Source organism: Apiospora kogelbergensis, assembly GCF_038363985.1.
Source record: "Apiospora kogelbergensis strain CBS 113332 chromosome Unknown utg000007l_segment0_segment0, whole genome shotgun sequence".
Taxonomy (NCBI): domain Eukaryota; kingdom Fungi; phylum Ascomycota; class Sordariomycetes; order Amphisphaeriales; family Apiosporaceae; genus Apiospora; species Apiospora kogelbergensis.
Window position 1 is genome coordinate 3596652 of NW_027117424.1, and position 13158 is coordinate 3609809.

The following is a 13158-nucleotide window of genomic DNA, read 5'->3' on the forward strand; positions in this document are numbered from 1 at the left end:
TCTTTGAGACAGCGAGAATACCCGTTGAATGGAATGGTATTCTAATTTCCTTTTCCAAGTACCTATTTCATAGCTTACCTAGGCAAGTGCAGTTATAATTATCTAAAAGTAATCATGCCCTATATGCTCTATGGACCTACCTGTCGAGGAATGGCGCATAAAGTATGTATTTCGAGAAATCTAAATTATTAAGTCAATAGCTACTAGGTTCCATCGTCTAGCCAACTGGAGCCTCCATCCCCTAAATAACAATTATCTAGCACTGGGTTACCATACTCTATAGGACAGGCAGGAAACGAGCTATTAACAAGCTCGTCCTGGAATGTATAACGATTTGTCCAGCCCATCCTGCTCAATTGGTAGTTTGCAGGTAGGACCTCAAAACCGGTATCGAATGTCAAGTCAGGACTTGTGCCGTTGGGAGTAACAGGTCCAAGTATCCCAAGTAAGCCCATGGAATCCATGGAATCCATGGAAACCGATGGGTTCCAGCTCTCTGGGTCCATACATTCTGATGAGTTCCAGTCTTCTGATTTCTTGTCGTGTTTCAGCATGTTGAGTACGTCCTTTGTGAACTCGTTGCTTCTCTGGCTTGTCTGGGGCTCTAATCCCCTGAGGTTACCAGAATCTCTTGCTGATACGTAAATTTTAGCAATATCCTTAGCGAGGGTCTGCGTCAAAGATACGATTTGCCCCTGCAGATCATGTGGTAGATCAACTCCTAAGCTCCCAACAGAATCGCCAGCCACACTTGCTCGGTGAATACTCATGTCATGGTCTGAAAGAAATTAGATGAATTCTTGAACATCGAGCATGTGTTAGTAACTTACATGGGCTTGGATCTTTATCCGGTGGATCGTTAGGAAACAGAATGCGGTATATCATATACCATCGTTTATACCCATGTCCTGAGTCTGTGGAGCCGGTCTCGGATTGCTGGTCTACCATTTTTCTCGCCCTTAGTTGCCGCTCCTTCGTTGCATCTACTCCATCATTCTCTATAATGATCCTTTCCATGTTCGTGGATTTCGAACGTTTATGGCGTTGATGGTCGGCGGCAGTCTCGAAGTTGTGTTTGGACCGACTCATATATGAGCTCTGCATATGCTTCCTATATATGTGTTCCCTATTCAGCGTATAATATATTAGCGACATGCATCCCAAGAGAGTAGAAATTTACTCCGTCGATAAAACACACTTTACTCGATGCACAGAGTCCCACCCTGGTCCTGAGCATGGCCTTATCTTCATGTATTTCGAGGGATCTCGTGCGAAAAATGGACAGGCAAATCTTTGTCCTTGACTGGCCAAAGTCACTGCCGTCCTTTCTTCCTGGGTCGGTAGACATGTTCGACTATCGTGTTTGATGCCTCCCTCCGTATATATCTGTTTTGACGGGGATATCGGCGTTGTGCTTATTCGCGATTGTATCGGGTCGCTGTGCTGTTGGGATATGCATGCTTGTTTTGCCACGTCATAATCGGGGCATGGTCGAGGAGCAATCAGGACACCAGCCATACTGGAGCAGGCATTCTTGTTCGTGTCGGCGTTTCAGGATTCGGGGCTTGAGACGGCGTTATGTCTCTGTCGGTTCAGGATACTTTCGACGCGACACGCTACAACGGGTAGTGATAGCGCTATAATGGAGTGGTTGAGCCTCTGAAAGATCTGTATGCTGTAGTTGAGAGTGGTAGGGTCTTGTCCGAGATGTTCGCATGCATTGAAATTTGAAAACGCGAAGAGACGTCAACCAACCAATAAGATGATGACCCGTGAGCGGGGAGTCTACTTCGAAATGTAATTGGTGGGACGTGAGACTGCGGCAGTAAAAATATCTTGCAGTGGCTGAAAGGCCTTGCGACTGAATTTATCAGTAGTAAATTCTAGCCAATTAAGCTAGTGCCTTTAAGCCACGGAAACCATCCATTTTGCGTACCACCCTTCCATTCCTTTAATGACAGGTGAATCTATTAGGCATGGAAAAGTCAGATGGATTAACTTAATCTTAAGGTCAAACATCACGTTTCAAGTTCCAATTGGCTAACAAGAGGAGTAAGTCACCGTTGATAATACAGCGGGTTTTCGAAGGCTTGGGACCAGGACGGGACTATCCCCTGAACATCACCGTGACGCTGGTCCAAAGCAGGAATACGTCGTGGGGGTTGGAACCGCCAGTTCCGCCGCCGCTGGATAATATAAAGTTGGTTTCGTACATAACAGGCTCCTTTCATGGGAGCTCACCAGTAACACGAAATTAAAATTGATCGTTTACAGACAGCCGTCGAAGCGTGCTACCCAATCAAGTCGGGCGGCGTGCCCGACGCCGCCCAGCGTTATGTCATCCAGAGTACCGCTGAGCGTGGCCGTGTTCGCGACTGTGGCAATGGCTGGGGGCTATATAAGGACGCCGTAGAGCGAGAGCTATAAATAACAGCCGATCGACGACCTAAGAAGAGAGAAACGTCAGACGTTAGCTGCCGGAAGCCTCTCAACACCGTCCGGGCTCCTTCGTATTAGTTGAAGTCCCGGGCGTCGACCCGCACCGAAATGTAGCGCGTCAGCTTTTCCAGCAGGATGTGGTCGTATGTTTGGGAGTAAGTGATTAGACAAACCGCGATTCTGGGACTTATACTAGAATGGCCATGCGGCTGGAGGTACTGGCATGGTGATGTTGCTGATGGAAGATGTTTTGCTAAAGTCGTGCAGGTTCAAGACTGACACGTATAGATACGATCTCTCGGGGCTGGAGAAGAAGGGCACTTTCGTGCCGTTCACAGTAGTTGAACAAGAGACATATCCGGATCGGGAGCTCTTCTCCGCGAGTGGGGCATTTTAGCTGATCCGCTAATATCTTAATGTAAGGGATACACCCAGGCATACGGAAAAGGAGAGCGTTGGTTGCCCGCACTCCCAGAGGTGACGAAAGCGACCCCTTTACAATGGTGCTTCGAATTGGCCAAATTCACAAAAGAGGATACTACACCCAAAGAGGCCATAGGAGGCTGGGCGACTATGCGACTGCTTACCTTGACGGATTTATATTAGTGGAAACATAAGTGCTGCTCGAGACGGCGTACGACGGAAGCGAGGCCGGCAAATTAGCCTGGGTCAAAACGTTACCGTGGGAGGGTTGCATGTAGCTCGATGCGATCGCGGTTTGTGGGGAGGCAATGTGTCGGATAAATATCAGGGCTGTCTAGCAAACCTTAAAAGTGCAAGAAGTCACAGCTCAATAAAAAAGGACAAGATTTGTCTTGACCATCAGCATCAGATCTGGTGGTTCACATCATCTGACATATGTGATGCCCATTGATTGGTAGGGCTAAGCTGATGTGAGATCTGCTGATGTGAGTCTCACGCCTAGTGCACTAACAAGGATGTGGCGAACCAGTCACGAAGCGACATCAAGGGATGTTGGTCTTGAATGCAATCCAAAATGCTGCAATACCAAGTATCGTAAGGAACGGCTGAGTATATCTGGATTTTCTTGCATAAGAAGGTGTGACAATTATGTCTGGTTACGTATAGGTGCCGGGCCACCTCGTATGTTACTAACCTAGATGAGTTATGAACGTATAAGAAACCACGTTCATCGGGGTGCTCATGAGCTGAACCCAGAGAAGTGACGAATGTCCACACCACCCTTTCCTGTAGAAAAGGAAAAAATTCAATATGCTCAATCTTAGGGTTATCATGAAGGTCTCTAGCCTCTGGTTTGCAGTGGTTCAAATTTGTTCAGCAGCCGAGGTACCAGGTCAGAAACCACTGTGGTCACACGAAGATACTCAAACCAACATCTATGCGGAACCTCAAATACCTGACTCGCAAGCAAGCCCCAGCAAACACGGCAGCTGGAACGGATGGGGTGCCAACGTCTACAACAACCGATGGGCCAGCTCCGACGCGCTCATCGACACGACCAACATCCAATCTCTCGAGCCTGTCTGTTCCATAAAGTATAACCCAGGCGAGAGTGCGCCTCCCTCGTGCAAGACGGCATAGCCTACTATCCCACCTGGAGCGGCCTCCTGGTCGCCCTCGACTATGCCACCTGCACTGAGGTGTGGACCACTAACATCACCTCCATCGTCCTCGCCTTCCGCCCAATCACCGCGCAGAGGGGTCTGCTACCCCCGGTCTCGCGCACGACCCCCGTATCGAATGCCGACGACGGGGAGGAGAGCGATGTGCTCTTTGTCGGCACCCTCGCCCACGCCCTGGTCCTCGCCATCGACAAGCAAACCGGCGCCCTCATCGACACCCTGCAGCTTGACGACCACCCCTTCGCGGGCATCACGCAGTCGCCCACCTTCTACGCAGGCCGCCTGTACATAGGCGTCTCGGGCATCGAGTCGGCCGTCCCCGCAGTCTTTCCCGACTACGAGTGCTGCAGCTTCGTCGGCTCCATGCACGCCGTCGAGCTGACCCCTGGCCGCCGCCGCCTTGGTCTCCGGTGGACGACATCCATGGCACCCGAGGATCGCCAGGGCCTGAACGGCGCCGCGGTGTGGGGAAGCCAGCCGTCCATCGACGCGTTCCGGTCGCAGCTCTTCATCGGTACTGGGCAGACGTATAAACTGCCGAAAGTCTTTGAGGAGTGCCAGAACGCCACGGCCGACATCGAGGCTATCAAACAGGGCCGCACAGCCCACGACCCGTGCAGCCCGCGCGACTTCCACACGACCTCGGTGCTCGCGCTGGACCTAGCGACGGGCCGCATCAACTGGGCGCGGCAGATGGGGCCGCTCGACGCCTGGAACGTCGCGTGCGTGGAAGTGCCGGGGTTCCCGCCGAACCCGGCGGCGTGCCCGCCGACGCCCGGCAACGACACGGACTTCGGCATGGCGCCGACGTTCGTGCCGGGCGGCGCGCACACGCCGGGCGGCGAGGACGTCGTGGTGGCGGGGCAGAAAAACGGGTTCCTATACGCCTTCAGCGCGCAGGCGGGCACGGTGCGGTGGGCGACGGCCGCGGGGCCGGGCGGCATCGAGGGCGGGCTGCGGTGGGGCGTCGCCGTCGACGACCGTGCCGTCTACTTTGTCAGCTCCAACAGCATGCGCGCGCCGCACACGCTGCCGGACGGGCGCGTCATCGCGCACAGCTCGTTCGGCGCCGCGGACCTGCGCGATGGGTCGTTGTTGTGGGCTACGCCGGCGCCGGAGGAGGCGGTGAGCTTCATGGCGCCCACCGTCGTCAATGGGGTCGTGCTCACGGGCACCACGGGCGCGTATGCGGGCTCGCCGGGGTCGACGAAGCCGCCGGGCATCTTTGTCGCGCTGGATAAGAAGACGGGCAAAATGCTGAGGAAGGTGACGCTCGATGGGCATTTTCAGGGGGGCATTGCGGTCGTACATGATTATGTCATCTTTGGGACTGGGTATGGTAAGATCACGGCAACGGTGCCTGGGTCGCTTCAGGTGTGGAAGATTAAGAGCGAAACATCCAGTCGGGGCAGAAGTGCTGGAGAGTTGTAATCAATAGTCTGTTACTTTTGATAAGTCCCATACGTAGATATACACGCACTTTAATATATTTCATTCAATAAGGAGCTTCGCACTCTATCAAATATCTCGGACCCTCCGTGCGCACACTGATCATATGACGCTCCATGTTTGCAGCACCTGTCCGGTCACTCGAGTTTATTGGCCAACCCGAGTTACTCAGAATAGAGCGCCCGTTGCCCGTGACGATTTTTGTTCTTAGCCAACCTGTAGTCATCGTTGCGCCTTCCGCTCTAGGGAGTCTGACGACGACGGATGCCGCTGACGGCGGGGCCGGGGATGGGGTAACTGGAGAAAGCGCCGTACAGGCTGAAGAGGATACCCTTGTCGGTGGGGGTGTAGAGGCTGGTGGCGGGGACGCCACCCGACAGCGCCGTGGAGCCGCCGGAGCCGACCTTGATGTTGAGGCACTGCGGGTAGGCCTGGGCGCCGTTGGGGTTGCCCGCGGCGTGCAGGGCGATGATCTCGTGGCGGAGGACGTAGTTGCCGGGCTTGAGCGAAGCCGGGATTTGCACCTCGGAGGTAAAGTTGTTCGCGATCATTGTGTCCGTCACCCAAGTGCCGGGGTTGCTGCCCGAAATCCAAGCAGCCTGGGAGATCTTGGTGAAAGACAGGCTGGACGGGGTAGCAGAGGTGCATTCGCCTGTTTGGCCATCGACCTGTTAGCATGGACTCCGGTCGGATACTTTGTATTAGCACAGGCGTGGACTTACCAGCGCAAGGGGCGAGATAGTTAATGATGGGCCCCTTGTGGGAGTCGGGCCAGGTGTTCCAGTACATGGTCAGCTTATCTCCAGCATTGGCGTTGATGTAAGTTTCTCCGGCCTTGGCGCTCTTGTCTGGGAGTGGGAAGGCAATTGTCAACCAAAGTACCGATATGCGCGTCGGAGCTACTTACGGCAAGCGATGTCACTGGACTTAAAGGCGCTGGGCTCCACGAACCCGTTGTCCTGGTTCAACGCCTTCCAGCCGGGGGTGTTGGGGGCCGTGCCAGCGGGCTGGTAGTACCAGTTGGGGTCGCACCCTTGGACCCAGGCGCCGCCGTTAACCTTGACGCCGGCCACATGGCCGTGAGCGGAGGCGAGTTGGACAAGCGAGGCGGCAACTGCCGCGATCGTCGCGATGGAGTGCATGATGCCGGTGGGATTCGAGAGGCGCTCTATGTGCGCTTGTGGGTGTTAATATGGTCGTCCTGGAGGTTCGGGATGACGAGTGCGGAAAGATCATCAACCAGTCCTGCGTCTTCTGGTGTCCTCTTATACAAGTCGCACCCGAGTCATGCAGCTGACCACTTTCGCGGTTGTCAGCATGAACCTAGCCCAAAGTGAACGGCGGCGGCGGTTTCGGGAACCCAAGACTTCGAGCCTGACCACTCAAGACACTCGGCGGCTTGTGTCGATGGGCCAAAGCCCCGTTTTGGAGCCAGTCGGGCCATCAAGCCAGCAAGGCCACAATATGGTCTTCGGTTCTTACCAGGCCATGGCTTGGACTGTGTCGCTCGAGTGGCTATTGACGGGAAAACCGCACGACTTCACGCAGCTATCCCCACTCCGGAGCCACGATGGTCCGCATTGCCTAAAGCGGATACGTCTGCCCACGGAGTCACATCCCGCATTTGGGGCCGGCTCCTCAAAAGTATGCTTCAGCATGTAATTCCACCTTGTCGTCAGCAATTTATTTGTTTATCGTGACTGGTGCGAGTGATGACAGCCTTGTTGCGGCGATATGCACGTAATCGGTCTACTTCGATCAGGTAGGTAGCGGTTGCATGGCGTAATAGAATGAGATATCGGTATAGTTGAAGTGTGCAGAACGTACTTAATTGCTGATAGCACGATTGAAATTTCTTTACCACGACACTATCCTGCTATCAAATGTGACCATGTGAATAGTCTCTTTCAGGCTATCGGGTATAATGGTCACTTGGTTGTGTGAGCTTATTAAAGAGTCATGTATATAAGGTTTCATTTTTGTTGGGTTAGGCCTCACATTGAACAAAGAAGAAGAAAAGAATGTGAATAGTCTCCCTGTCAATTGTTGTACATTGAGCTTAGAGCATGGCGTAAACACGGGACTGGGCACCGAAGTCTCCGGAACACCGGACAAGTGATGCAAATGGGAATGCTTGCTGGATGGCAAAGGCCAGTGCCAAACCCGGACTTCGGACCGGGACCGAACTCAGAACCGCCTGGAGATAAAAAGCGAACTGGCCGGCTGGATGGACGAATCAAGTTTGATTGATCCATCCAGTCAGCAAGTCCGGAGTGTTGTTCAGCATACAGAAGCTGGACTCTATAAAGCTATAATACTATTAATTATCCTTAAGCTATTCGGATTATTACCCTAAGCACCGCAATTGAATGGATGAGGTCAAAGGTTGGTCGAGGAAAGCCCATGCAGCACAACCTCGATCCTCAGCATATTTGCTTGCGAGTTAATATACCCAGCAAGGTAAAACTTACAAGCCAAGCATTTCCGCCACTGTTCATTATCTAGTGACAAAAGACGGGAGTCAGTGCCAGAGTTCCCCCGACTATTCAGGGGCAATGTATCCAGTCTGTTCCCTGCTATCACGTCAACGACCATGGCAATCACCTTCCTTGGCTGACTTGTTATGTTTGAAGACATTTGATAGCGCTCGCATCGACGACTTCGTGTGGTTGTCGAGGTTGGCATGATGACTGCCAGCAAGACACTGGAGATCCCATAATGATATCTGATTCGCCGTCTTAGACAATTCTCAGCTCTCAGGAGATCACTGACACAATCCGACGTATCACCTCTCAAAGAGCCAATCGCTCACTCTACGTGAATTGGCCTACGGGCGTTCATCTTGGCTCGCCAATCACACGGTTGGCAGCTCATCACACCATATTCTTACCAATCGTGGCATGAACTGTCACTTTATCGTTCGATGTCGAACAAACCCCCATATCTCCTATTTTTGTTTCCATCTGATTGATTATAACCAAGGCACAATGTTATTTGTGACAAGTTGTCGCCAATAAGTCTAACTAAAGCACCATGAAAGTCGATTGCAGGGGAATTCTCCTCGCCGACGACGAAAATATGTACATTGGTGATTCTCTAACCAATAAAGTCGTGCAGCTGTCGGATATGATGTAAAGTTGCATATACAGTCAATGATGGTCATTTTGCCACCCGACGACTGAGGCTTGTGCTTACATCCCAGGACTCAGCCACCACATTTTCCGCCTTGGCTGCTGCTGGGCTGACAGATTGTATCCTCATGCATCAGGCTCCGGGACGCGGACCCCTCCCCTCGTCTCCTCTTAATAATAATGACACGTGGGGAACAAAGCACTTACAAAGAATGGACGAGAACAACAAAGATGCGAGGTCGTTCTGTCAAAGTAAATATTAACAATTCCTTTATCCTTTCCTTCCCATGCCTAGGCGGTGCTCAGTATATATAGGGCCCCTAGCCACGACTGTTCATTCAAACAACCAGAACCCGACAGCAGCAAGATTTTGACCAGTCTATTCAATATTCAAACCTGTCGTCAATATGGATAACATGACCACAGAAACCGACAGCAGCAAGCTTGTGACCAGTCTATTCGAACCTGTCACCAATATGGATAACATGACCACTGTACTATACTACGGCGCGCAATTGGCGCTCGTTTTGGGGGTAGTAACACTGATCGATGCCGTGCTCCGGCCATGCTTCGCGTACAGCAGTCCCCTTCTAGTCGAATGGGACTCCGAAAATGGCCTCTACCCGGCTTTCAGGAGACAAAGGCAGTATGTAACTGGCCTTTATAGTATTCTCCTATGCATCGTCTATTATTGCGCGAACAAACTCGACTTGTTCTTAGTCGAGCATGGCGTCCAAAGCGTTTGGGGCATGAACATTGGGTCAGGCTTTCGGGTGGTGTTCTGGATTATCTTAATCTTGCTGCTTTGCTGTGCCGTGTCCATGAGCTTTCCCGAATTGAGAACCATCCCCCCATTCGCGCCTGGAAGGCTGCTCGCTCTCAATAAACACCATGAGTTCTGGGGCCCCAAGTCGACCCTTGTATATTCAGACCAGCGATGGTCTTACTCTGATACGGCAGCTTAAATCAAACCAGGTCCTGAGGCGATGACTTTCCCTGTCTCCTCGATAACATGACTCAGACAAGGAAGACTGGCGGATGTTGAGGAGTTGAGCGGCGCAGTGGAGTGTTTGTTAGTATATAGTAATTGTTTATCTGTTTTGTTCCATGCAAAGACCTCTATTTGGAATTCCACGTAAAGCCCTCTTTCCGTGCTGTGTCTGTCTCTGGTTATAAAGTACCTGCATACATGTAAGCACTACAATAGCCTTTGTGAGCAGTGGTGGACCAGTTTTGCTCTTAGCCTTTGCACTGCCCCTGCGGACTAATTGTGACTATTGCTGGATTAGGAAAGCAACGTACTTTTAGTCGTGCTTTGATTGGCTGACGGGTAAGTATTTGTCAGTGCGAGACGGCAACTCGGCCTAACTTTGCGCAATTGCGTAGCTCAACAATAACACAAATATATGTCAAATGAGGGAAGTAACAACTCGCAAACTTATACTCTGCGCAGCCTCACCTAAACTGACGATCGCAACTGATGTCAGACGCAGCCTCAACGACTCGTCATCTAGAAGGTGAAAGTGAACTGTAATTGACTCGGCTCCGCAACATCGTGTGTATATAAGACCCAGATTGTTTATCTTAAGAAACTCTCCAAGACACATCCCATGAACAATCTTCCTCCGTATTTCAACCACCTCTTCTTCCTCTTTTTCTCAAGCCGTGACCCGTCAGTGAAACCATGAAGGTCAACTTCGCGCTTCTACTCGTAGCCTCAGGCTACGTTGCTGGTCACGCTGGTATGCAATATCCGCAGGATCCAGTGGGCCACGAATGGCGAAGGACATCATCAGATAGTGAGTGCCGTCACCCCCTCCCTTGCCATATCGACGCACCCAAGCCGGTATTGCCCACCGTGGTAACAGACAACTGACCATCCCCCATCACGACAGGCCGCTCCCCCTGCCCCGGCCTCAACATCCTGGCCAACCACGGCTACCTCCCGCGCGACGGCCGCAACATCAACAAGACGATCCTGAGCCAGGCGGCAACCGAGGCCTACGGCTTCCCGCCGCACTTCAACGACGGGGTCGTCGACGGCATCCTCAAGGCCCACCTGCAGACGACAGGCACCAACGACACGTTCCACCTGGGCGACCTGAGCCTGCCCGCGAGCCACAACGTCTGCGAGTTCGACGGCTCCCCTGTCGCGCGACGACACCTTCTTCGGCGACTCCAGCCACTTCGACATCGGCGTCTGGTACAGGACGGGCAGCCGCCTCGGCCTGTACGACCTCAACTACGACCACAAGCACGTCTTCCACAGCGGCGGCGGCAACGGAACGGCCGGCAATGACAGCACCGCCAACCCGGGGCCCACCGCGTACGTCAGCGTCGAGACGGCGGCGCTGGCGCAGGCGGCGCGGTACCGCGAGGCTATGGCGGCTAACAAGGACTTCACCGTCGGTGTCGTGAATGGGTCCATAGGGACCAGTGCCTTCTACCTATATACCATGTGGGATGATGCTGTGCAGGCCGCACCCAAGTCCTGGGTCAGGTCTTTCTTTGGTGAGTACAAAGCTTTGTCCCAATTGATTTTGTATTGCTAATGCGATGGCAAACCTGGGTAGAGGAGGAGCGCATCCCTTACAAGTACGGCTTCCCGTCGCCAGGTGCCCCCAAACGGGGCGATCATATGAGGGAGCTATCTCAACAAATTTACGATATTACTATGGGCGTCTGAGATTTCGTTTTTCAACTATGTAAGACCAGGGTACTTGGAACTTGAACCACCTGCTCAACGGCACCTGAACAGAGACACTCATTAGCAGCAAGCTGCTCTTACACTACATAGACGTATGTGCATATTTACTTGGAGGAGTTATTCATATAGACTGAAAACATTTGAGCCCCCCTCAAGCCGTCTGTTGACTACATGTCGTACGTGAATTCCCTTTCAGTTCTTTCTGCTGTATATCTTCAGTTCACCCAATGCGTTATAGAACTTTTCCCCCAACGAAACGCCCTCAAAGCTGTGTTCTTCCCGCATCGGAAAGCCCTCGATGTTGTATTCTTCCCGCATCTTGTTGGTGTTAGGCGAGTCCGGGTCGCATTGGATTGTTCTGTAACATGGCAAATCCCACAGATATCAGTAAATAGACCCAATAGTCAAGGATGAATAGTGATGCAATAACGAAAACAAAGTGCTACAATACAAAGCACATACCCTGCTTGAGTCTGAATGATATCGGGTCCGAAGTCTGAATATATCATTGCCACCGGCCGCGCCAATGCTTCCACAATCTGCTTGACGGGGGCAGCAACGAAAGGCGCGAAGATGATGCAGTCGTCGTCTACTTCCGCGAAGCCACCGGCGCCGTACTCACCAACGACTTGGAACTTGCCGATATTTTGCAGAATGGATAGCGTCGCCGGCGAGTAGGCCGGGTCTTGGGTAAGCAATCTGACTTGCGGAGGCTGTGGGATCGTGTCGGCTGATGGAGACGACGCAGGCGAAGGGGCGCCTGCCAGGGACTCGACCACGGAGAGAATGGTCAGGGCAGCGGCGTGTTGCGTGAAGGAGCTCCAGTTCATGAACGCGCTCTCGCCTTGGCGCAGCTTATCGGGCAGCTGAGCGTTCTGGAGCCGCACCCAATCGAGCCCTCTGGCCGCCATGTCGCCCAGCCCGAAGCAGATGACTTTGGTCACCTTCTTCACCGCCGCCATCTCAAGACCATCTGGCTGTCCACGGCCGGGCGAGAGAATCTGATGCAGGCGGCTCCTGAACGCGTTACAAGTGTTACTGAGCTTCCAGTCGGTGTTCATTTGCTCGAAGAAGCACTGGGCCCCTGGGACGGGCGGATAGAAGGTTTTCAAAGACACATTATCCCACATCACCACATAAGAGCAGAGGTAGCCTTCGGGTGGTATGTTCCTCGGTTTCTCCAACATGAGTCCCCAGTGGTGATGGAACAAAACGAATGGCTTCCTAGGCAATCATTAGCAAGTAATAGCTCTCAGTTACAGTCGCAGTTAGAAGGGAATCAGCCAGGCATCTTATACGAACCGTATTGGCTTCTCCACGCCATAGATATGATTGGGAACGGTGATTTTGGTACCGTCCAAGCGGCGCAGCGTGAATCTCTGGTGAGTGCGCCACTGCGAAAGCTGTGTCTCGATATCGCGAAGATCTTCACGAAGCCACAACTTCACTCCTGAAGCCAAGAGATCGGCCGCCTTTTGGCTGCTGTCTATCCATGCCCTGTCCTCCATATTCGTTCGGACAAAGTTTGAAATGAGGAAATGACATTCGGGAAAGGATCTGACTGCGCTTCATTATATCCATTTTTCTAGTTTGAGTCCTTACATCGGAAGATCAGTCAAGCTTTTGGGCGGACCTGGTTGAAATGGGCTGGAGCAAGGGAAAATGGAACGAGGTGAGAAAAGACCACGTTTGAAAGAGAGTAAGCTGCGCTCTTGGTTGTAATGATTTCAATTCTGTATCCAAAGGTAGGTCAACCCCATACTGGATGGGGCGCCCTGTAATTTACAAACGTTATTAAATATGCGTGCATGGTACAGTGAAAGATTAA

The 13158-nt window shown here is 52.4% G+C and overlaps 6 protein-coding genes across 6 annotated transcripts; 3 read left to right on the plus strand and 3 right to left on the minus strand.

The window, feature by feature from the left end:
• Positions 1–203: 203 nt before the first annotated feature.
• On the minus strand, positions 204–948 carry PG998_011559 (uncharacterized protein; the record flags this gene model as incomplete). The annotated part of the gene is made up of 2 exons (XM_066878375.1): positions 204–778; positions 831–948. 2 exons carry the CDS (start codon positions 946–948, stop codon positions 204–206), a joined length of 693 nt encoding a protein of 230 aa, XP_066727429.1.
• Positions 949–3672: 2724 nt separating this feature from the next.
• PG998_011560 (uncharacterized protein) lies at positions 3673–5474 on the plus strand (the record flags this gene model as incomplete). Its single annotated transcript, XM_066878376.1, has 2 exons — positions 3673–3946; positions 4003–5474. The coding sequence occupies 2 exons, from the start codon at positions 3673–3675 to the stop codon at positions 5472–5474; spliced, it is 1746 nt and encodes a 581-aa protein (XP_066727430.1).
• Positions 5475–5734: 260 nt separating this feature from the next.
• PG998_011561 (uncharacterized protein) lies at positions 5735–6634 on the minus strand (the record flags this gene model as incomplete). The annotated part of the gene is made up of 3 exons (XM_066878377.1): positions 5735–6144; positions 6215–6340; positions 6400–6634. 3 exons carry the CDS (start codon positions 6632–6634, stop codon positions 5735–5737), a joined length of 771 nt encoding a protein of 256 aa, XP_066727431.1.
• Positions 6635–9030: 2396 nt separating this feature from the next.
• PG998_011562 (uncharacterized protein) lies at positions 9031–9509 on the plus strand (the record flags this gene model as incomplete). The annotated part of the gene is made up of 2 exons (XM_066878378.1): positions 9031–9269; positions 9344–9509. 2 exons carry the CDS (start codon positions 9031–9033, stop codon positions 9507–9509), a joined length of 405 nt encoding a protein of 134 aa, XP_066727432.1.
• A 798-nt stretch (positions 9510–10307) lies between these two features.
• Positions 10308–11309, plus strand: PG998_011563 (uncharacterized protein; the record flags this gene model as incomplete). Its single annotated transcript, XM_066878379.1, has 4 exons — positions 10308–10422; positions 10519–10756; positions 10806–11134; positions 11197–11309. The coding sequence occupies 4 exons, from the start codon at positions 10308–10310 to the stop codon at positions 11307–11309; spliced, it is 795 nt and encodes a 264-aa protein (XP_066727433.1).
• Positions 11310–11522: 213 nt separating this feature from the next.
• On the minus strand, positions 11523–12838 carry PG998_011564 (uncharacterized protein; the record flags this gene model as incomplete). The annotated part of the gene is made up of 3 exons (XM_066878380.1): positions 11523–11688; positions 11793–12554; positions 12633–12838. The coding sequence occupies 3 exons, from the start codon at positions 12836–12838 to the stop codon at positions 11523–11525; spliced, it is 1134 nt and encodes a 377-aa protein (XP_066727434.1).
• Positions 12839–13158: the final 320 nt, after the last annotated feature.